Source organism: Typha angustifolia, chromosome 11 (genome assembly GCF_048772165.1).
Source record: "Typha angustifolia cultivar Huaian chromosome 11, ASM4877216v1, whole genome shotgun sequence".
Classification (NCBI taxonomy): Eukaryota; Viridiplantae; Streptophyta; class Magnoliopsida; order Poales; family Typhaceae; genus Typha; species Typha angustifolia.
Genome location: NC_133249.1, coordinates 3674314 through 3697469, shown reverse-complemented (window position 1 = coordinate 3697469; position 23156 = coordinate 3674314). Strand labels below are relative to the sequence as shown.

At 35.0% G+C, this 23156-nt stretch overlaps 3 protein-coding genes across 9 annotated transcripts; 2 read left to right on the top strand and 1 right to left on the bottom strand.

Moving 5' to 3' along the window:
- The first annotated feature begins 3990 nt into the window (after positions 1–3990).
- On the top strand, positions 3991–6174 carry LOC140770321 (myb family transcription factor IPN2-like). 6 transcript variants are annotated; one of them, XM_073111466.1, is made up of 6 exons: positions 3991–4421; positions 4602–4678; positions 4762–4819; positions 4961–5027; positions 5125–5194; positions 5303–6174. In XM_073111466.1, exons 1-6 carry the CDS (start codon positions 4256–4258, stop codon positions 5774–5776), a joined length of 912 nt encoding a protein of 303 aa, XP_072967567.1. In that variant the 5' UTR covers positions 3991–4255; the 3' UTR covers positions 5777–6174. The 6 variants fall into 6 exon arrangements, with proteins under 6 accessions (XP_072967567.1, XP_072967566.1, XP_072967565.1 ...); XM_073111465.1 differs by having other exon boundaries at positions 5122–5194; XM_073111464.1 differs by having other exon boundaries at positions 3994–4421; positions 5291–6174.
- Positions 6175–8111: 1937 nt separating this feature from the next.
- Positions 8112–18155, bottom strand: LOC140769613 (succinate-semialdehyde dehydrogenase, mitochondrial). The gene is made up of 21 exons (XM_073110379.1): positions 17899–18155; positions 17620–17733; positions 16887–16986; positions 15889–15937; positions 15181–15268; positions 14976–15086; positions 14297–14359; positions 14095–14205; positions 12686–12751; positions 12504–12581; positions 12352–12429; positions 12164–12230; positions 11251–11336; positions 10969–11001; positions 10813–10845; positions 9928–10028; positions 9653–9738; positions 9223–9329; positions 9054–9131; positions 8900–8982; positions 8112–8399 (listed from the first exon to the last, which is right to left on the bottom strand). The coding sequence occupies exons 1-20, from the start codon at positions 17965–17967 to the stop codon at positions 8944–8946; spliced, it is 1557 nt and encodes a 518-aa protein (XP_072966480.1). The 5' UTR covers positions 17968–18155; the 3' UTR covers positions 8112–8399; positions 8900–8943.
- Positions 18156–18886: 731 nt separating this feature from the next.
- On the top strand, positions 18887–22577 carry LOC140769616 (dihydroneopterin aldolase 2-like). 2 transcript variants are annotated; one of them, XM_073110384.1, is made up of 3 exons: positions 18887–19046; positions 20171–20392; positions 22142–22577. In XM_073110384.1, exons 2-3 carry the CDS (start codon positions 20196–20198, stop codon positions 22350–22352), a joined length of 408 nt encoding a protein of 135 aa, XP_072966485.1. In that variant the 5' UTR covers positions 18887–19046; positions 20171–20195; the 3' UTR covers positions 22353–22577. The 2 variants fall into 2 exon arrangements, with proteins under 2 accessions (XP_072966485.1, XP_072966484.1); XM_073110383.1 differs by having other exon boundaries at positions 18889–19046; positions 20188–20392.
- Positions 22578–23156: the final 579 nt, after the last annotated feature.

The window sequence follows — 23156 nt, the reverse complement described above, 5'->3', positions numbered from 1 at the left end:
AAATGGCACTCTTTTAAAAATCCCCTAAACAAAGCACAACTTGGGATTGCTCTGGTCTACATGCTTCCATCTTTGACAGCATTGTGGACATGCATGTCACCCCCTTTGTCTTTTTACTAGGGTTTGGGACGCTAGTTTCCTGCAAGTCTCAGTTTACTGGCATACTTATTAAAAGGATAAGTCAAGAAAGAGGGAAAAAGAAACTTAGACGCTTCGGTGAATTTGTTTTTGGAACTTTAGGAAAGCTTCTTCTAGTACTATCCTTATAATTAAAGTTCTCATCATATAAAATTGATCTGGATAATATAACTGGATGACTATATGCTGTTTTAGTAGTTCTGCTACTAAGAAAAGGTGGAGGGGGTATCAAAATGATTTGTTTTATTTTAGATGCAAATTAGAATGTATTATATTCACAATGTAATATGAGAATCAATGGTGAGTCGAGCTAAAAGCCTATTCAATAATTAAAAAATAAAGTTGAATGCATCTTATTTATCTCTGCGAGAACAATATTGAAAGCCACATCCATTCTTTATTTTGTTTTCATCGTCGTAAGTTTTATTTATAAGGTAATAAATACTCTTTTCCTTATTACGTAAATAGAGATAGCTATGGTTGTTTTGCTACCTAAAATGCAATGGTAAATAGGGTGGCCTTTTTTGTTTAACTCGACCGAATAATCCGAGGTGAATTCGAATACTTTCAATGAATATAGGTTTAATGTAATCGGATTAATATTATAAATAGATTAATCCACCTAACCTAATTATTAAACGAGTTGAGCTCGTGTTTACTATCTTAATCGTTTGATTCTTTTGTGACCTGACTGTTAATCCGTTTATAATATGATAACTTAATTATGATCTAAATAATTTGTTTATCTTCCAAATAACTCATAATAGAACATAGATAAATCTATTTATTATCTAATTAATTTATATAAATTTAATTAATTTGTATTATTTGAGAATTTATTTAATGAACATATCGCATTCATATTTGCATTAATTTGACCTAGCTAAACTCAACTAACCTAACCAATTACTAAGCCTAGTAGTACCTTACTAACATATCAGAGCAGGCATAAAACTTCGTAAAACAGTGTTCACTTATAAAATAAGGGTGAAATAGATATAACAATTCTAAGTTTTAATACGGGAAGAAAAAAGTTAGCACTAGAATAAGTTATTCTAATATTTAGTTCAATACTAATATAAGAAATAATACATATATTTGATGTGACATAAAGTTAATATTAGAGTATTAAAGAATAACAAAATTGTAGTTGAAATTAGTGATATTTTAAACCAAATAACGAATGTACCCTCAAGTATATGTTAAAGTAGTAGTAGTAAATAATATATTTCTAAAATAATATTAGTTTTTATTATAACTGTGGACTTAAAATACTCTATATACTTGCAATATGAAAAAATAACTATGCATTATAGGGTAATACGGGGTAACGCGGCCTTGTAAACCTACACTTTATGTAAAATAACTATACACTAGATAATACAATGAGGCACTGTGGGGTAATACGAGGTTATAAATTCACACTCTATATTAAATATTTATGCACTAGATAATATAAAAAATACACTATAGGATCATAAGCTCACATTCTATATAAAATAATTATGCACTAGAGGATATAAAGAGACACTATAGAATAATGTAGAGTTATAAATCCACACTCTATATAAAATTATCATGCACTAGAAGATATAAAGAGGCACTGTAAGGTAATGCAAGATTATAAGCCCACACTTTGTATAAAATAATCATACATTAGAATATATAAAAAGACACTGCAGAGTAATGCGGGGTTATAAGCTCGCACTCTATTTAAAATAACTATGCATTAGAGAATATAAAGATGCACCGCAGGATAATGCAGAGTTATAAACCTGCACTCTATATAAAATAACTATGCACTAAAGAAAATAAAAAAGAGAAGATGAGAAAATATCTTAACTGTAGCTGAGGTGATGTATAATTTAGAAGCAAAATAGTAATTGTAGGTTATTATAAAATTATTTTTTAAAAGCAGTATAGAATAAGATGAGAGAAAATGATGAATTACTATACTAAAATAAGATAAATTATCTAAAATAAGGATGCTTATTCTAAAATAAATTTATTCTTATTTCGCGAGTGAACGAAAGGGCTAATTAAAATAACAGCCCCAATATTATATACAAGGAGAGAATAATTCTAAGAGCATCTTAAGTTGCGTGCTTGAAATCTAAGCTAACATGGCTTGCCAGTGGATAGGCTAGTTTGTAGCTTAATGAGCTAAAAGTTAAATACCACCTTTGCAAAGTATTCATATATATGTTTAAATGGGTCACCCCTCTTTGCACGTGGATCTCATAAGGAATTTTTCCTCCCAAGGATGTTACAACTTTAATTTGATTGAAATGCCATGCACACCAATCATTGTGGTGCAACTCCAAAGCCCTTCTTTTATTTTTTATTTATCTACGTATGTGATTCACTATTTTGTAAACCATAATTTTATTTTCTTTTCTTTTTCTATGAGAAAGTACTGTTGATGCATGAGAGCCATGGTTCTCTGGACCTCTCAATCTAGAACTAGTTAGGTGTCTCAATTACTAGGATACTAGTAACAAAATATATATATATATATATAAAAGAATAGATCTCAAATTAAGGTTCCAAATTAGAACGATTCGTTTTGTTAACTAAGTGAGTCTACCAGGCTTTGATCGACACCGGAAAACTTCATCCCGTTTAAGGAGCTTTGTTTCAGTGTTTTAGGAAGTAAACAAACATCTGTTGATAAAGTCATACGTATGAAAGACATAACTGTTTTGGATACTATATGTACGAGCAATGCATTTAAAAGACAAAGAAGTAAAACAAAGTGGTTGATATTAATCATAGATTTACTATTCTTTTTGGTGCAATGTTGTTAGTTTGGAAGTATCTCGCAAATTATCAAGAAACTTGTAGTTCTGGCAGGAGTAGTGGAACTTCTTTAAAGTGAGCATGAGTTATAATTCGAAAGAAAAGAAAACGTTTGTGGTGTATGAGAAGCTTTACAAGAATCTTTGCTTAATTGTCAAAGACGGAAGCATATATTCCCTAGAGATAGAGTAAAGTGCATACATTTTTCCTCTACCAGGAAGAGAGAGAGAGAGAGAGAGAGAGAGAGAGAGAGAGAGAGCCTCACAAATAATATTTAAATTGTTCTTCTTACTGATCACTCTCTCTAGCATTCCTTAACCTTAGACCTATTAATCATTGTTAAGATTTTGGGTGATGGAGTGCATGCTTTACTGACGTATGCATGGGAGCTGAGACAATCTGGTGTTCGACTAATTAAAGCCGTTATCATGAGTCAGCTAAACCCACTAAAGTTAATGCATGATATTGATAGGCCCCCTTATACGCACCACAAGATTTAATTAATGAGCCACTCTAAATGAAGGCCCTTGCGTTGTGTGATCTTTATGCATGTCCACCATGCACCTATGTGTATAACTCTCGGGGCTCGATGTAAGTAAATATTACTGAGTTGTTATTATAGTATTAAAGCAGAACGTTGAGTTGGAATTATGTTCAAGTCCTAAAGAAAAAAGTGGAAGTGAAAGCTACTTAACATTTCAATTAGTTGTTTGAGAAAATAATGCAGTGAGGTGGCTCAAAAGAGCAATGACAAAGAATTGGCAACATGCATGTTTTTTTTTTTAGTTTTTCCTTTTTATAAGGCCATGCATCTCGTGGAGATGTTAATTTTTCTAGGCCTAGCTAGCAATGCAATAATCCACATGAAGATCTAATGATGAAGTTTGATTTTACTTCGTAGTGCAAAATAAAGTGATAGTTCCATAAAGAAAAAGAAAGGAGAGAGAGAGAGAGAGAGAGAGAGGACTGCATATTAAATATGATTGCATTGGGTCTCTCTCCTGTTCAGTTGTATGGAAAAAGCTTCTTGAATAGAAGAATAATACCATAAAAAAGACATTCTCTCTCTCTCTCTCCCTCTCTTATTTTGGCAAAGGAATGGCTGCTAGTCGGTGGGCTTTTATCTCAGCGTCACGATAACACCCCCATGGCTTTCTAAGAGAAGAGCTAAGAGAGGAGAGGAGAGAAGAGAGACTGAGTCGTTGAACCCTCCTCTAGAATTAACGAACCGTATTCCCCAACCCTTTGTTCTTGAATCTCTTCCAATTCTATAGCAGGAAAGAAAGAGAAAAAAAAAAAAAAGAAAGAAAGAAGAAGAATGTTCTCATCCAAGAAGCCACCTATGAATTCCCACGAGAGGCCTATGTGTGTTCAAGGCGACTCTGGCCTCGTCCTCACGACCGATCCCAAGCCGCGACTCCGGTGGACCGTCGAGCTCCATGACCGGTTCGTCGACGCCGTCACGCAGCTCGGAGGACCTGACAGTACAAGATCTACCACTCTCTCTCTCTCTACATATATAGCACCCTTCTTAATTCTTCCTTACTTCCTTCCTATCCTTAATTCTTTAAATATATATCTCTATGTAGATCTTCTTGACATAGGTGTTAAGTAGTTGTGATCATCTACATGTATGACAAGAAGTGATCTTTGTGGGTTTGCAGAGGCTACTCCTAAGACCATCATGAGAGTTATGGGTGTTAAAGGTCTCACTCTCTACCACCTTAAGAGCCACCTTCAGGTTTGCTCATGGTTTCTCTTTATATCTCTCTAAATAAACATATACGTTATTTTGTTCATTTTTTTTGTATATTTTTGATACAGAAATTCAGGTTAGGGAAACAACCACACAAGGAATTCAATGAACACTCAGTTAAGGATGGTGAGAGGGAGATCATATCTAAATATATATATATATATGTAGCCATGCTATATGCTTTCTTTTCTTTCTTGGCCCCTTTAACATGATTTTCTTTTTGTCTATTGTCTTGACTAACACCTACTCTTTTTCAACTATATGCAGCTGCCGCAATGAACATCCAAAGAAATACATCCTCTTCAACAGGCCTTATGGGTCGAACGATGAACGAGTAAGCTAGTTGTAGTATTAAAGATCTTATAAACAAGCACTCTTTATAATTTGAGTCTTGACATTGTTGGAGATATATTGTATAAATTTCTTAGCAGGAGCGTGCACGTCGCTGAGGCGATAAAGATGCAGATGGAGGTGCAGAGAAGACTACATGAACAATTAGAGGTATAGATAGAGATGAACTCTTCTGATATAAACTGTAAGAGTATTTGTGTCTAGTATTTTTTTTTTTTGTTTTGAATTTTGGATGAGTAGGTGCAGAAACACCTTCAGATGCGGATCGAGGCGCAAGGAAAATATATGCAAACAATCTTGGAGAAGGCATGCCAAGCTCTCGCGAGCGAGGGGACGGGCCCGGGAAGCTACAAATCGTTCGGAAACCAAGGAGTTGTGGACATGGTTTCCATGAAAGATGTTGGCTCGCCGATGAGCTTCCCTTCTCTCCAAGATCTCCACTTGTATAGTGGAGATCACCTTGATATGCAGCACCAGATGGAGAGGTCTCTAAGCGGCTTCTTTCCGTCCGACGACGCCATTTGCCTTGGCAAGAAGAGGCCTAATAATCCTTACAGTTCTAACGGGAAAACTCCGATGATGTGGGCCGACGAGCTCCGCCTTCAAGAGTCGGGGTCCAGTGCAGCATGCATGAGCTCACAGGAAGAGCCAAGTAAGAGTGATCAGCTTCAGATTGCACCTTCTCTGATGGACAGTGGCATTGGCATGGATTCCATCACAGGATGTGTATGAGGCCAGCAAATTGCATGCTTCCACTGACAGAGGTGAAGTTTGATGTTTGAAAAGAAAAAACAATTAACTATTAGATAAGTGGCTTTGATTTGGTGGGCTTGAAGTATAAAAAAAAAAGAAAAAAAAAAGAAAAAAAAATTAGGGCAGACTAGCATTTAGATCTTATTGGATATCAATGCTACTAGAGTTAGTAAAGCATTTAGGTTTAATGTCGTGTCTTAAGGATGATCAGCTTCCATTCCTGAGTGTAAAATATTTACCATTCTTGCATGCTTCGACAAGAAACTCCATTGTTGCATTCTTGTCCAGTACATTACTTTTAAAAAGAAAAAAAAAAGATTAATGTCTAGTATTAGTACTATGATTAAATAAATAAGAATGGTTTCTCTTTTTTTTTCTTTTGCAGTCTTAGTTTATGTTAGTATCTTTCCTATTAGCTAGCAACTTATGCCTTGCTCATATCATGCATCAGGAACGCAAATATATATTTACAGCATGCGTTTGTTCTTTTAAGATCTCAGTGAGTGTTCCTGAATTAGTTTGTCTACCTAAAGGATATATCAAATTATCCATTGTCCTTTCCTTTTTATATTTCTTTCCCATTTAATTTATCTCTGATCTATAACGGGAGATGCTGTAGGAAAAATAATGCAAATACGTGTTCTTTAGAAGAAGAAGAAGAAGAAGCTAGTTATTTAACTCAGGAAATTAAACTGTTAATTAATTACTAGCATTGTTAACTTCTATTTTAGTCTGTAACAATGTGTCTATCTTTATCTAAGCAAAAAACTGAACTGGGTCTAGGAGCCTCTCCATGCCTCTAGCTGCTTAACATTCACTTCTTTCAAAAGAATTAGAGAGTCAAAAGAATTCAAATTTTCCATGTTAGCCCTACTGGATCTTCTCCTTTCTGTATCTTTCTTTCTAGTGTGATTATTTATATGTTTCAATGCATGCAGTAACCTCAAGTTAGTTCTATACTCTCAACTCTGCAAGCAATAACATCTACTATGCAAACCACTTAGCTAGCTAGTTATAAACATACACCACCCAACTCATCACTCACATGCTGCATACAAAAGATATTATATGCAAAGCAAGAGACATGGGTCCTTATTGAGAGCTCCTCCTTGGTGTTGTAGACAAAGAGTATCTCCTCTTTTATCTTCTTTTCCATATTCCATAGATCACCGATGCCCATATATTCCATTAGCATTACAAGAGCACTAGTAGCTCTCTCTCCTCTCTCTCCCCCCACTATTAACCTCATGCATCCATTATTAGTTAAAATTATATGTTACTCTTGATTAATCCTCTCTACTTCGATGAACTTTTCTTTCCTTTGCTTTATTTTGGTGCTTGATGAAAAGAAGGGAGATGTGGTGTAGATGCCTTTATTGGTGTCAGGGAATTAGAGGGGAAGGTGCAAGTTGGCAAGAGACTGATAGAGAGAGATGAGAAAGAGAGAGAGAGAGGTAAAGGTTTAAAGGGAGAGGAAGAGTGCAGTTTTCGAGGAAGCTTCTTGTATGTGAGCATAGGGAGGAGACAAGGTGGGGTGGCATCAAATCCCAAAAGCTGGGGACCTAAGAGAGATGCATAAGGGAAGTTTGAGGCTCCTCTCCCAATGGAGATTACTCTGAGTGGAACAAAGCTACCTAGGATTCTGGTCTGGTTCTATGAGAAGAGAGAAAGAGAGAGATCAAAAGAAACACACTATTTAGAGAGGAAGCTTCGCTTCTTTAGGATGGTAGCTGCACTTGGGAGTCTTAGCTATATATGATATCTTTGTCGATAGAAAAGATAACAGTCACTGGACTCCTGTGTCAGTTGAAGAAAAAAGAACAAACAACACTGTGTTAGTCCCCCTCCCATATTCCCCTGTTACAGTATTTATCTTGATGAATTTATGATTCAAACCCTGCCTTTCCACTATTTACATTTCGATATCGGGGAAACACGAGAAGGTATCAGGAGAACATTTTCGTTACGTCTTTCGAAGAGTCAAGCTTGAGTTTTTATGGATTTTTTTTTTCCTTCCTTCCTGTTTTTGAATTTAAAGTAGGATGCTTTTTTAGAATAAAGTCCAGACTATTGGGCTGGAAATAAATACTGACTGGGGGGGGGGGGGGGTGTGAATCATGAATTTGTTAAATTGAAGGTGCAAAATGCAACTTTCCCTATAATTTAATACAATCTACGTCTATTTTTACGTCTTCATCTGTTTATTATTAGCTAATGTTAATAGAACAATGTTAACAATACTAAAAATCACCTATTTGTATTGCAAAACAGAGCTTGCATAAATATAATTACATCAACAGGGGGGATCAAATGACAACTAGAACAGAACATGAACTTACTTCAAGGCCTACTATATTGTTCTAGAGCTGGCATTTAAAAGGTCCCAGTTCTGCAACAAAAGTAAAAAAAAAACTGAACACAGAACATAATAACAAAGCCTTTATTCCCAACATCATTTTGCGCAGAAAAAAAAGAAGATTGTGAGGTTTTGTTCCTTTAGTACAACTCTCAAACAAAACCCCTTTTATCTTATTTGGACTTCATTTATTGAAGCTTTCTCAACTTACAACAACTTGGTGGACTCAATACAGAGCTGTAAGACCTGTTCACAGAAGCAAAACATTCAGGAAAAGAGGAATAGATAAGTAGAATAGCAAAAAAAAAGGAGCTTTTCAAGATTATGTTTTGAGATACAGTATCATTTGGGCTCATATCAAAATGCCGCGTCATGCATACAGGTATGTTTTCCAGGAAATAGAAGTTAAGGGAACACATTTTGGTAAACTTATATGGTATTTGCTATCATGGAAGTAGAATATTTACTCACTTCCCTTACCATCGATTAGTATTTTACTAGTGGTGGAGCTATTATTGGAGCTTTCACTGATGAAATGTGAGATAATGCATACAATCCATACAATAGCTATTCAAAATTTTATAGACTGTATTCAGGAATTACAAGAGACGATTGGCCCCACTCATAAATTCTAGGAGAAAATTACAATAATATGTTGTAAAGTTTTACCTAGAGTAGAAGTAGAATCCTTCCTCTAGCTATATATGAAGAATATTGCATGTGAACTAACATTACCACTATCATACCTGCCCCTATATCTGCCGTTATTAGCATCGGTTTGTTGACCCCTTTAAGCCTCCTTCATGTTCCCCATGCATACATACTTAAGCTGCAATTGCAGTAAGGGATAAGTGTAAAAGTGCAACCACAATAAAGATGAGACAACTTTCATACACTTACTTCTAGGAACTCATCAATCCCATATTTTGATCCTTCTCTTCCAAGACCAGACTGCTTAACCCCTCCAAATGGTGCGACCTAAATGTTGGGGTATATTAGTACAAGACAGCAATCTAGAGTTATTATCATTACAAGCAAGCACCATAAGAGATGCTGGCGAAGGCCTAACCTCAGTAGATATTAGTCCTTCATTGACACCAACAAGTCCATATTCGAGGGCTTCAGATACACGCCAAGAACGAGGTATGCTTGTTGTGAATATGTAAGCAGCTAGTCCTGAATAGAAATACATAATCATGATCTCATTTTCAACTAGAAAAATTAATAAAGCAAATCCTGTCAGAAATTTCCCATGTTCTTACTACAGCTAAGAAAAGAACTACAATAGTCTTAAGAAATCTGGTTCTATTAGTGAATCTATTGCTTTATCTGGAACGATAAACTATTGCCTTTTCTTTTTGAGCTAGAATAATTTTCTAGAGAAAATTTCGTTTTGAGATTTGAGACATTTATATAATTGCACATAAGCCTTTTACATAAGATTAAAAAGAAGACCATTATTTTATAAGAAAAAATGTTGTGCAGAAAACTGCAAGAACCTGCATTTGTGTCATTAGCTATATGGATAGCTTCTTCTTCAGTTTTAAATGGTAAAAGGGGTGCAACTGGACCAAATACTTCTTCCCTGTAACCAGATAAAATATTAAACAATTAAAACTAGAATCTATATATTGCAGGACTGTAGAAAGCTTAATAAATCTCTCACAATAGGAGCTTTTCAAACTAAAAAAATAATTAATCACAAACTAGAGGAATGATTCTTTCTGTTGAAGGAGCATGACTACGTGCGCAAACATTAGTAGTTCAATTTTACCTCGCTACGAGCATCTCATTATTAACATTCCCAAGAACAGTAGGTTCATAAAATGTCATCCCTAGACTGTGTCTTTTTCCCCCTAGTATGATATTTGCTCCCTTCAAAATAGAAAGTGAAACAGATCAGATGACATAGAAGAGAGAGAATTAAAAGTTTACTATTAGATGTGCAACTAAAAACTGAAAGCCTATTCTTGCAGTATAAAGTTTAATATCCTAAGACATACCATATGAAGACTTAAAGAAAAAGACCACTCAATGAGTCCTGATATATATATAAAACCTAATACCTACTCCTCGAATAATGCTTTGACTAAAGAAAACCTTTTCTGCCAATAAAACGTTGTACTGTGATACAGGGTAACTATAGAAATAAGGTATGAGACCATAATTGGTAGCAGAGTACTTCAAAAAGTCATCATTAATCAACTCCATTGTTGCACGTATTGCATTAAGCAGCTCTCTTTTGGCCCTCTCGGGAACCATCTACTTGAATAAAATCATCCCCTGTTAGACTGAGGAGGTTGGTTGCAGTATAGTTAATGAAACATTTAATATAGTATTTACATCTTGCGATATTAGAAAAATAGATTTTTACATGTTCAGCAATAAAACGTACCTAAGCCTCTAGGAAACATAGAAACTGGTTAAGATCTAAAGTGGACATCAAAAAGGCTGCGATACCTCATGCTTGTCACTCATTATCTCCTATGAATATTTGGAGTTAAACCATCTCCATGAAGACTGAAGAGTGAAGACTACTAAAGTGAAGTGACAATGGAAGAGTTTTACAATTTAATTATCACAGACAGCAAATTCTGGGCTTTTTCTGATTACTGCAGAACGTGTCATCCATAATCAATGGTTGGAAACTTGGAATTACCTTTGAGGTTGCATCATTAATGAACTTCTCAACCTACAAGCAAATGTACACAAGAACCATGTGAGACTTGATGACCTTTTCAATATTTAGAAAAAGGAGTAGGCACTAAACATGTTTAATAATCTTTAGAAAATATGAAGTTGAGAGAATAACTACCTTTGTTAAAGCAGCTTCATTAATTAATGGACCCTGCAGATGAAATAAAATATTCAAATCAAGTAAAAACATGCCTATCAAGAGGAGATTGAATATTTGCATCATGTCAAAAACTAAAAGGAAAAAATTGAGATAAAAAGGATTAAAGCATAATCAGTGGCCCTTCTGTAACCATCAAACATTAGAAGGCCATTTCGTGGGCTGAAAACAATAACAAGTACAACATCAATAAAGAAACCATGAATGTTAGGACAATAAAAGCACCGGTGAAAGAACTGGTACCTGTGAAATACCTTCTGCAAGGCCATTGCCAACCTGCATATTCTGGACAGCCTTAGCAAAAGCATTTGCAAATTTTTCATAAATACCTGCACTCAGAGGGAAGGCAAATTTTAAGAATAAGAGAGGAACAGAATGCACAACTATATGAACACTGGAAAAATTAATTCAAAAGGATTTTAAGGACAATGCCAAAAGGAAAAGTGGGGTTTCAGTAATAACTGATTAGATTACTCTAACGGATAAACTATTATCACATGTCAGTGTAAGTAAGTACTCATCTTTTTATGTACATGGAACAAATAATAAGCCTATAACCTTAAAAAAAAGACCAAATAGTGTCACTAGAAGAAGATGTATACCAATTGGAGCATTCAGCACTGTACAGCTCAGTAAGAAGCTTTGCTGCAAGAAACCTACTATAATATTGGGTGTATATTATCTCTACCTTATATTATGATTGTATGTCACAGATTAGCATAATGTTGTGACTCAGGAACACAAGAAAGAGCCCGATCTTAACTTAGAAAGCCAACAGAATATTTTCAATTTGCAAATTGCAATGAAATTGTTACATGCCCAAACAAACATCTCTTATTCATTATCTAGATGAAAACATGGATAGCCAATTAGTGGTTCAGAAAAACAATTCTATGTTTCCATAATTCGGGAAAAAATTGAAGGAGATGGAGATAACAGTACAATCAAAAGGCTAACTATTTTAGCATAATGTAGAGTTACCAACTATACATTTTCAGAAACAAAGATAGAAAAAAAAATTGATTGCCCAATTTGTTTATATGAAGTGAGATCCACTGTGATAAAATTTGACCAAGATTGAAGGATCAGGTAATCCAAGTCTTTTTTAGCTGTAATACCCCTTCTATAGATGTACATCCAGAAAGGGTGACTGTACCTTCTTGCACCAGAATTCTGTTTGCACACACGCATGTCTGTCCACTGTTACGGAATTTGGCAGCAAGCTGAAAACATTTATACAATAGTATAGATAGAGTAGTGTAGACATCCGGTTAATCATCTTCAATATTTTTTTATCAAAGTATAGAACTATAGAACTGTAGATATTTCTTTCTTATTACTTACGCTGCCTTTTACTGCAACATCAATGTCTGCATCATCAAAGACAATGCATGGTGCATTACCACCAAGTTCCAAGGAAAGCTGGAAGAGAATCATTCTCATGAATAACTGAAAGTGGTTCTTCACAGAAAAAATAAAATTTTCTGAAGGTGTACCTTTTTAACAGTATTTGCTGATCCTGCCATTAATTTTTTCCCAACAGCTGTTGAACCCGTGAATGTGATCTTTCTAACCTGAAAAATACAATGTAGAGCATGTTAGCAAATAGAGTTATCTGCTTCTAAGTCTGCAAGAAAAGCACAATGAATATGCAATAATAGAACAGGTGGCGTAAGACCTGTGAACTCTGCAATAGGGTATCACCTATGCCAGAAGCATTACCCATCACCACATTCAGAGCACCCTGAATGAAAGAATAAGCCAGAAGTTTACTCACATCTATGACAATATGCAAGTTGCAGACTCTACAAATAGGAAAGATATGTTTATCAATGATAAAGTTAGCTTTCTGAAGTTAAAATGATAACCACTAGTCAAGGATGTATTTGGAATTTCTTCTATGTATCTCCTGTGTCAAATTACACATTCAAGGTTGCCATTCTGTTTGTCATTCAATTTTGCTAAAATGAGAAACATGTCGACAAGTGCAGAGGAATGTGCAGTTACTGTTATGGGTATGATAGGGGAGGAAATGAGGTGGACAAGTTGAAACTGCAATGAACTTATTACAAATGAAACAAAGAATAGTTGATATTCGAGCCAAAATAAATCTCAGGAACAAATTTAATACAAACTTCAGAAAACAAAAAGAAGAATAAAATTATTGATTTTCCATCTAGCAAAGAAAATTCTGCAAATAATTCTTTGTATGACCATTGTTTTCCATGATTGCAGACAAGTGTGATGGCGTTGCACGGGTGTGGCATCCAAATTTAAGCTGATAAGGTCAAGACTGTTCACAATGATCTAAGCACATAAAACTCTTGCAGAAGCATTTTCGGAGTAAAGAATTTGTCTATGCTCAAAGCATCAACAAATGAAAATTTTCAATGATAAAAAAATATGTTTTTATACTCGGTTGATGTTACTCACTATCTGAAGTTCTGAACCACCCTAGGTGACGCACAATCTTGCTTTAATATATGGCTATGCCTAATTTAACAGACAGCATTGATAATCTAGCAGGTCTGCCATGGATTATGTAAAAGAGCATAATAAAACTTGTCTTTGCTTTCGCGTATATATATAGAAACAGACAGGTATTGTTGGATTAGGTATGGATACAAAACTGAGCAAACTAAAGAGCATGACAGCCACTATGAAATAAGGAGGAATTTAGGGAAAAGCATCTTTGTAGTCACATTTCACTAACTACAGGGCATACAGCTTTCCTGTTCCACCCTTAGATGTATTGTCCATTCCTTACTTGAACTGAAGTTTTCAAGCTTTACGTATTGACAATTGAACTACACAGGATACAGATATATGTGGGCAGAAAGGAAATATATTATTTAGGGGCTTTCCAGCTAAGATTAGATTGTGAAAGCCAATCTTTACTTAGTCATTCAGCAGTTATTGTAAGCATTTAGCGATTAGTATGTTACTTATTGCTCTAGTTCCCAACATATGAATAAAGGTTCTTCAATACCATCATTTTTGTGCAGAACATTGAATAAGAATTTGAATGTTCCATTAAGAGGAAAAAAAAAAAGTGTAACGAGCAAGAAACATAAGTTGATAACTTACTGGTGGTATTCCAGCTTGAAGAGCCAGGTCTGCTGCAGCTAATGCAGTTAAGGGTGTATACTCTGATGGCTTGACAACAACAGTGCAACCAGAAGCCAATGCAGGGCCAACCTGATGCATCATGAAACATGTGCCCTGTTATTAAATAAAAATAAGGTGCAGGAAAATACACCATCTTCAAATCTAAAACATTCAGGTAGACCTTTCGGGTAATCATTGCTAGAGGAAAGTTCCATGGTGTAATTGCTCCAACTACTCCAACAGGCTGTATGAAATACCAAACAAGCAACCATCATATACTCTGCCACAAGCATATCTCCAATTATGTCTGTCATCAGTATTCGTCTTACATATCAAACGAAAAAAATTACATAAGATGAAGATCGGCAATGGCTCCAGTCACCATGGCAAGAAGAATAACAAGTGTTCCATCAGCTAAATCCACCCTCATATATTAGAATATGCCAAGAACTAAGCGTTCACTTGCCCAGTTGGCCAGTTATTAATGTTGCTTTTCAACATCCTATTATTCTAACAAACTGGATTTAACATCTATCAGTAAGTAAATGATCTCAAAGACCAATGGCTCTGAAACTCTTTTCTCAGCAACCTCCATTAGTACCATTTATAATTTTATCACCTTTAACTTCAACCAGAAATTTCTTGGAAGGTTGGTTAGATTGTTAGTAAAATTACCAGTTAAATGCAGAGAAACCTTTTCAAGATCAACCGTGTAAACCAGATTAACAAGTTCAAAAGAAGGTGTATACCTATCATCAAAAGTTACCATGACATTATCTAAATTAAACATGAAAACTTACAGGTAACAGCAAAATGAAAAGAGGATCAAACTAAAACGAGATAGGTTTATTAGTTGTTGCCTGTTTCAGGACTAACAATCTACGATCTGCTAGCGTAGAGGGAATAATATCACCATATACGCGCTTTGCTTCCTCAGCAAAAAATTCAATGAAATTAGCACCATAGGTGACCTGTAGAGGCAGTTACAAAATTTTCAATCTAACAGTAATTGAGAAAGAAGCATCAATTTGCTTTACTCTGAATTATCAATTTAAAGCAATATACCTCTCCAAGGGCCTCCTTTAGAGGCTTTCCTTGTTCCAATGTTATAAGTAGAGCAAGATCTTCCTTATGTGAAATGATTAGATCATACCTTGATAATATTCAAATCCAGTCAGGCGTAAAAAACCATTCATGAAGAATTTGAAGATTATCGTACTTGAACAAAAGTTCAAAAGGAATGTACAACAAAGTTTATTAACTTCTTGAAGCAAATCTACATTAATATTCTAATGATTGTATGTGGTTTGTGCAAGCATAGGTAGCAACATATGCCTGGACATGTGATGTGCTAGCCAAAGAGTGTTAAGATGATGTTACCCAGCACACGGAAGATAAGGATGAATTGCTAGATCAGAAAATGGATGATCAAATCCTAATCATCCCAAGGTACAATAATATGGCTAAGCAAAACCAATGATATTTGGGTAAAAGAAGTACTCAAAATTTCAAGTTGAAGTATTACCAGGAAGAATTCAAATATCAAGAATCCCATAGAGCAAAAGGTGCTCAGGGAAGCAGCTTATGAGAATTACCTGGTACTTAGCATGAAGATTATATTAAATCAGTGGAAAATAAGACAAATGGTCAGGTTAATAGGTAATCCAACTAAAAATTTTTTTCCTAAAGAAGAAATTAACAATGTGAAAAAGAATTTCAAATAAATGAATGCAGGGAGAAATATTGGAGAAGTAATGATGACATTAAAGGTACCAATTCCTTAAAAACTTGCTCCTTTCACTCGCAGTGAGTTTGCTCCAAGCTGCAAAGAGGGAAAAGAAAAAGAAAAGAGCAAGCAAAAAACAAATAAATCAACTTGAGTAAATTGTGTCCAACGTACAAAACCATAATACATCAACAGAGACAAGCAAATTATCAAAAGATTGTATGAATCATGGGAAGATGCAACAGATGTTTAGAAAAAAATACCATGCTATCTAAGAGAATATTTTATGTACTAATCCCATAGACTAAAGCCGACCCACAGAAAGACTTCAAACATTCCACGGACAATTATACATATAAATCAAGGTATTATGATTATATTACATTTAAATGGTATATCTACATACAAGTGAAAACCAGAATACTAGCTAACGCAACTAGCGTCAAACTGCCAAAAAGGCAGTGCAAACTTCCAAAGTAAGATAATTTGTAACAGAAATACAATGAAAGATTCAAATTCACAGCCATGTTCTGGTAGCAAAAGGGTCTATGGCAAGGTTATAAAAATTGACTCATACTGTAAAAGGAAATGGGCAACAAATTTACATTTGTAGTTCAGGACAAGTCCCAAATTGGTTGCATAGTATATAAATGGCTATTCCCAGTATTACCCATCCGCCGGGAAACTTTATAAGCAAATAAAGATCCCTAGTATCATCTTCTATACTAACTCCTGCACAGTTTTCCTTTTCTTTTCTTTTCTTTTAGTTCAGGTAAATCCCTTCCAGAAAAGTGTTAGCCACCGATTTTAAAGCATAAACATGGTGGCTAATTCAGTCATTCCATACTTGGAAGCTTTAGTAGAGAAAATGATTAGTTTAGGTTTCTGAATTGAGTTACTCGGGACAGGGACAGCCAAATTTGCACCCCTAACAATGAAAGATGTTTACCGAGGCTCTTTACTGGAACCTTAATATAGTCAGATGCAATTCAGAAAAAACCAGATCTGATCAAAAAGCATTGAAACTAATGAATATGATACGTACAACTAAATGAATTGTATGCAGAAGATATTGCATCACTTGTTTCTTGCCCGCTCATGCATGCAACATTTGCTAGAACATCACCGGTAGCAGGATTTGTTACCTGCCACAACAAAATGCAAATTGTTTCTCAAACTATGAAAGAATAAGTAAAAGAAAAAACTGCTTAAAAAGCATGTGTTCAAAGTAATGGGTTTCAACAAGCAGTATAAAGATAAGTCGAGATGACAGAAATTAAGCACCTTTATGTACGGAAATCTACTAATGAATCACCGCCATGCCAGCAAATACACAGATAAAAACAATTATAATGAACCAGAGTCACCGCAGTCATTCACAAAAGAATACTAATTAACTGCTTTCCGTACCATAAAAAGGATATGCTCCCCAATTCTCAGTAACATAAATAGTTATCTTAAATATTGAAATAGGAAGGGAAAAAAGGTGAAGGAAAAAAGGTGAAGGAAAAAAGGCATAGTTATATTGCCTCATTATAACGTTTCTTTTCAACCCTAACAAAGCCCACACTCTGTTAGGTGTCCAAACCTTATAAGAACATGAAAATGGAAGGAGATAAATCAAAATCTAAGTTTTCTCCCAAATGAGTAATATTTGTATAACTCCTTCTAAAGTTACCAATGATACGATTAGAGAAACACATAATGTAATCATGGACGCAGGAAAAAAAACGAAGAAAAAGAAAACAAAGAGAGAAAAACCCAATCAAACCAAGGACCTCAATCGTCTTCCCATCATAAGAATCGATCCATTTGCCTCCGACAAGCCCTTGCGTCTTCAACAGCCCCGACTCCTTCAGCCGAGTGACCGCCGCCTGCGGCTCCATGCTCATCTGCCAATCCAAGAAAAACCCAACTCACTCGTCTTCTAATCGCATCCAAATCTCAAAAGAATGCAAAAGATTAAGAGAAAAATGAGTAACCTGGCAAGCGAGAAAGATAGAGAGGAATGGAAACTACGCGCTTCTCGTGAGAGAGAAAGGGAAAGGATATCTTACATGGCGACGGAGAAGTCGAGAGGAAGCGAGAAGGTGGCGGCCATGGAGAGCCACGCGGTGCATCGCCATCGGAATCGGCTGACGTATTCCAGTGAGAGATGACGACGCTTTCGTTTTGTTGTCTCCTCTCTTGGAAAGCACTTGGAGACTGGGACTCTCCAGTGGTTTTGAACTATCAAGTGGGATTTTGGATTAGCACGACTTCCGAGACAGAAATTTATCCGATTCGTGGATAACGTATTTCGTACTCAGATGGACGGGGGCTTTACTCTTAAGTCTTAACCCTTCAGGTGGTGGCCATGTTATACGACCCATCAGTGGGACTAAGATTAGGTGCTCTTCTCACTATCCACCACTTTTGATATGGATTGCGTTATCTGCGGAATAGATGATAGAATAAATAAAAGCTAATCATATAGGAGCAGTACAACATATAGCTTAATAATTCTTTTCTTTATTGTGCATGTGGATGTAAAATAAAAGTACAAAATAATTGTTGGCAACTTGGCATGGGCTATTGCCTATTGGGCCATGCATGTCTAAAGAAAGTGACAAAATGGTAATGGTTAAATAGCCAAATTATACAAGTTGCTAGCTGTTATCTTGTGCTTCTCTATTTATATAGGATGCTATTCCAACATAATTTTTCTAATTTGGCTTGTGGGTCATAAAAGTTAGACCACACTAGCAATAAAATATAATCAACTATCTGTGTTATGAGCAATAATTCGCCTCATAAATTAAAGGGTATATAAGATATTTTACATTTATTGTTAAGTAAATTAAAATTTTATGTATTTTTTTATTATTTATTTTTATAATTATTTCTTTTTTTTTTTTTACCTAATTTACTCTTACAATTTAAGAGTGACAGAGAGAAATTAATAATTCTTATTAAATAATATACTTATATTATATATCCTACCCGCTAAAAACCTAGATCCGACCCGTTATTAACTAAACCCTGTCCACTACCCAGGTAGCTACCCTACTGATCGAGTTATCGAAACCATGAGCCATGTCTAGCTGCCATTGAAATCCCAAAACCACCGCCCTACCTTTGCTATCTTTAACTCCTCCGCCGCCGCCATCACCTCTCCGCCGTCACCGAGCTTCGCCGACATCGCATCTCCGTCGTCACCAACCTTGTAAGTCGATCTTTCTGTCAATACATAATAATTATTATTCAAGTTTTTATATGCTTCTTCGCACCGCTTTATATTGTTGTAGGTTTTAAGGCTCTATTATCTTGCCACAACTTCTTCTATGACTAGTAGTCATGGAACTGAGAAGTTAAACTGATCCGTTATATTACGGGCCTAGGAACTTGGGTAATGGTAGGGTGGAATTTTTGGAGTCTGCTTACTCATTTTATGGCATTAAATTTGTCTTTGCAATAACTTATTCATAATTTCTGTTGAATTTTGATGATTTTATGCATCACTTTAGCACTCTGGGATATTGGCCGCTGAAGTCAATTGAAGTTCGTGAAGTTAGAAGTAGAATCTATTTGTATGTTGATGCTCAATTGAAGTGATTTATTTATTTTTATTTTTTTGTGGTGTAATTTTGTTAATAATGTTATATTATGTAGAATTTGTTATATGTATTTAACATGCAAGAAATTATTATTTTTTTTGAAAATTTTAGTTTTTTGTATTAATTGTGTCTAAAACAAAGGTTATAATTTGTTTAAGATCTGACATGTATCCGTTTAAGATCCAATACGATATGTATCTGTTTAAGATTCAATCCGTATCCGAAAATTATTCGTATCTATTTAGTTAGGATATAACTTTAAATTATACTACCCATCCAATATCCATATCCAGCTTCGTATCTGGACAGAAAATATGGATTTGGATATGGCTTGAATACTATCACATTCTTTTTCACCCCTAGACTTACCCCATACTCCACATTGCCCCTTATCACCGATTAGTGTAGAGGACAAAGAAGAATAAGAGGTGGAATCTATCACTGGGATTGAGATTACTGAAGAATAGCAGAAAGAACTATTTTAGGTGAGTAACTTGCAAACCTCGGAAGGATGTTTTCTTGTACTTTCTATCTATTAGTGTGTCTTATTTCCTATTAATTTAAGGGCTTATGTGACTTTATGAAATAAATTTTGGGTGACATTTTAAATTTAGCATCAATTTCCAATGACCCATATGTCATTTTACTTGGTCATGATGATCTTGAGCTAAAGGTTATATTTTTTTTTATTTTTTTAAGTACAATTTCTAGCATCACCTTAATGCAATATTAGTGTTGTACATTTTGTAGGTGTATTGATGGGTGAAAGAGAGTGGATTCACAAGGACAAGCTGATACTAAGAGGATTGCAGTTTCATGGATTTCATGGAGTGAAAGATGAGGAGAAGAAACTTGGTCAGAAATTTGTGGTGGATGTGGATGCCTGGTTGGATCTAAGCACTGCTGGTGAAACTGATAATTTGGTTGATACTGTTAGCTACACTCATATTTACAGGTAATCTGTTATCCTGTTATTCAATCCTACTGTCTTTTTCTTCATATCTTTTTAATCATGACTTTTAGCTGGCCATTGAATAAATTCTTTAAGCCTAAAGAAAATAGAAAGGGGGTGATTCATTTTTGTTCTGGTTACATGCTCTGTTGTTGGTAATGGGCAAACTTGAGGGAGATTGGGCATTTGTGATATGCAGCATGGGGAACTGCAACCTCTTTATTGAGTCTAGCTTTAATACCGAAAGATTACAGAGAGGTCTGCATGCGAGATCTTTGACTTAGGGATCCTTATTTCCAACCTTTCTTTTGCAGGGTATCCTCTAAACAATCGAAGCATATTGCTTGGTAGGTGGTATCCATTAACAATTTTGCTTTGCCCATTTCTAATGCATCCACCATGTAGATTTAGATTGTGTCCAAGCCGCTTCACAGGGTGTTGACATTCTTATGATCTTATGTTTAAATCACCAACTCTGGCATTGGCTTTTTATGACCCTTATTGTTACTTTTCATCTTTACATTGGGCTCTGTTTTTTCCCATAATCCAAATCAAGAGGGGTTTCGACATGTTTCTAGGCCTTTTGCTGGATTGATCTCTTGGGTTTATGATATCGTCATAAGGGCTTCCTGTTTGAGGACTACAGAGTATACAAATTTTGATGGTATAGAATAGATCCTTGATATGGTGTTTTAAGGATACTGTGGGGAGGACAAGACTGTTCGTGAACCTAATCATGGGAAAGTGGCCTCTCCATCAGTCTATATTGAAAAGGAGAAATATTGGCTTATGTGATGCTTATTCGAAGGCAGAGCATTTGACACAGTTTCTTTTTATTTTCTCATGCAATTGGTACTCAAAAGTATAGAGATACAAGCTCTTCAGAAACCACATGTTGAACTTTATAGACTTTGCGAAGGCTTAGTATAGAATGCATTTATGTTTCGAGGAGGCCTTGTTTCCTATAAGGTTGGAAACATACATAGTACTTTCCCGTTTTCTATCTAATGCATTTCTTTCTGTCCTATTTCTAAGTTCTTCATGACGTCTTGTAATTTTCCTGATATCGGGTTGCAAAAGTGGAAAATTACTTCCTCCCTTGGAAAAGTGTAACTTCATTCTTTTGCAGTTCTTAATCTCAAGGTTCTTCTGAGCCTAAACTATGACGAGTCATGTTGCTGTATACTCGCCAGCTGGCATATAGCAGTAATCATAGTTCACTTGTGCCTAATTTTCTTTTGCTTGCAATACGGTAATACTTATACAGGACTGATGTTGAGCTAACAGTTTCTTGTAACAATATGTCGACTCCTTCCTTTGAGCCATTTCAACGTTGGCCACATCCAATTAGTATTGTGAAATGAATGCTTGATTATATGATGACGTGTAGCTGCTTAGATAGCTTGTTTCTTGTATCTTTGCCTATGTAAATTATTAAGTATCATGGATATTTACCCCATACTTCTAGCTACTGCATATACTAACTGGAGCCTGGCTCCAAGTTGGCTGTTTTAATGCCAATAATCTATCTACAGAGTTTCTGACACTTATTTCAGTTGCTAGGACCAGTTTTCATGATTTCTTTTCTTCTCAAGTAAGAAAAAAAATGTTATTAATTCTTCAAAAGTTGTTACTACTTGGTATAAAGATCAGGTAACTGGAATCGTCAGTGAGCTATTGTTCTTTTGTGATATGCATCCCTACTTCTTTGAAAGTATTAAAGTTGTTAATTTTCAAATGTGTCAAGTGCAGGATAGTTAAGGAAGTTGTCGAGGGCCCATCTCAGAATCTATTGGAGTCAGTGGCACATCTAATCGCAAACAAGACACTGCTGAAATTCCCGCAGGTGTCAGCAGTGCGAGTGAAGGTTGAAAAACCTCATGTTGCTGTGGTTGGTGTTATAGACTATTTGGGAATCGAGATATGTAGACACAGGAAACTTGAGAAAACTGAGCCACTCTGAGAAGTTTATGGTATCAAATTTTTTGACAAAATTTTCCAAGTTGATGTATTGATGTATTTCTTTTCTTTCTGGACTGTTTGTCTTCCTGTGGTGAGGAACCACTTGTTTGAATTAGTTCTAGCGTGCTAAGACTTTGCTAACCAGTGTAATATGTGAAGCTGTATTATGAGTTATAGCTTAAAGGTGGGAAAAGATATGGAATGTAATCTTATGTCTGATTGTATTCTTTGTTGAACATTATCCTGAAAATTAGAATAAGAATAGCCTTCCACTTCCACTGAAATAAGCTTCTTATTTCGGTATAATAACTAAATAACAACTCAATTTCTTTTGAAATGTTAATTTATTATTTTCTAGCTTTATTTCATATAACTTTTAAAAAATTAATCTAATAATAACTTAAAAATATTATTTTACTCTTAGATTAGATAACATCTAATTACTATTACTTTACATTCAATTAAAAGTATTTTATTTAAAATGTTATTAATTTCTACTACAAATTTACTATTATCTATTACTTTAATATTAATTTTATGTCACATTAAACATAATTACTATTTTTTATAATAGTATTAGACTAGAATAATTTATATCGATATTAGCTATCTTCTTCTGATTTCAAAAATTATAATATTTTTTTAGGAGTAAACTAGTTTACTAGATAGTTGCCTCACTGAGTTAGTAATACACATAGAGTCACTCGTTGACAAGAAAATGAGGATTGTATCAGTTGCAGTAAAGAAGAAATATTTTCTTGCTTCTGTTTATGCACAGCACACAAGAATGCTGCACCTTCTCGAG

Coding starts and splice junctions, on each gene's coding strand:
- LOC140770321 (XM_073111461.1), top strand. CDS start 4,256: ATGTTCTCATCCAAGAAGCCACCTATGAATTCCCACGAGAGGCCTATG. Junction 4,679..4,761: donor ACCTTAAGAGCCACCTTCAG/GTTTGCTCATGG, acceptor TTTTTGATACAG/AAATTCAGGTTAGGGAAACA. Junction 5,195..5,284: donor GACTACATGAACAATTAGAG/GTATAGATAGAG, acceptor TTGGATGAGTAG/GTGCAGAAACACCTTCAGAT.
- LOC140769616 (XM_073110384.1), top strand. CDS start 20,196: ATGGGTGAAAGAGAGTGGATTCACAAGGACAAGCTGATACTAAGAGGA. Junction 20,393..22,141: donor AGCTACACTCATATTTACAG/GTAATCTGTTAT, acceptor TGTCAAGTGCAG/GATAGTTAAGGAAGTTGTCG.
- LOC140769613 (XM_073110379.1), bottom strand. CDS start 17,967: ATGGCGATGCACCGCGTGGCTCTCCATGGCCGCCACCTTCTCGCTTCC. Junction 11,002..11,250: donor TTGCAGAAGGTATTTCACAG/GTACCAGTTCTT, acceptor TTTCATCTGCAG/GGTCCATTAATTAATGAAGC. Junction 9,132..9,222: donor AAGGACTAATATCTACTGAG/GTTAGGCCTTCG, acceptor CCCAACATTTAG/GTCGCACCATTTGGAGGGGT.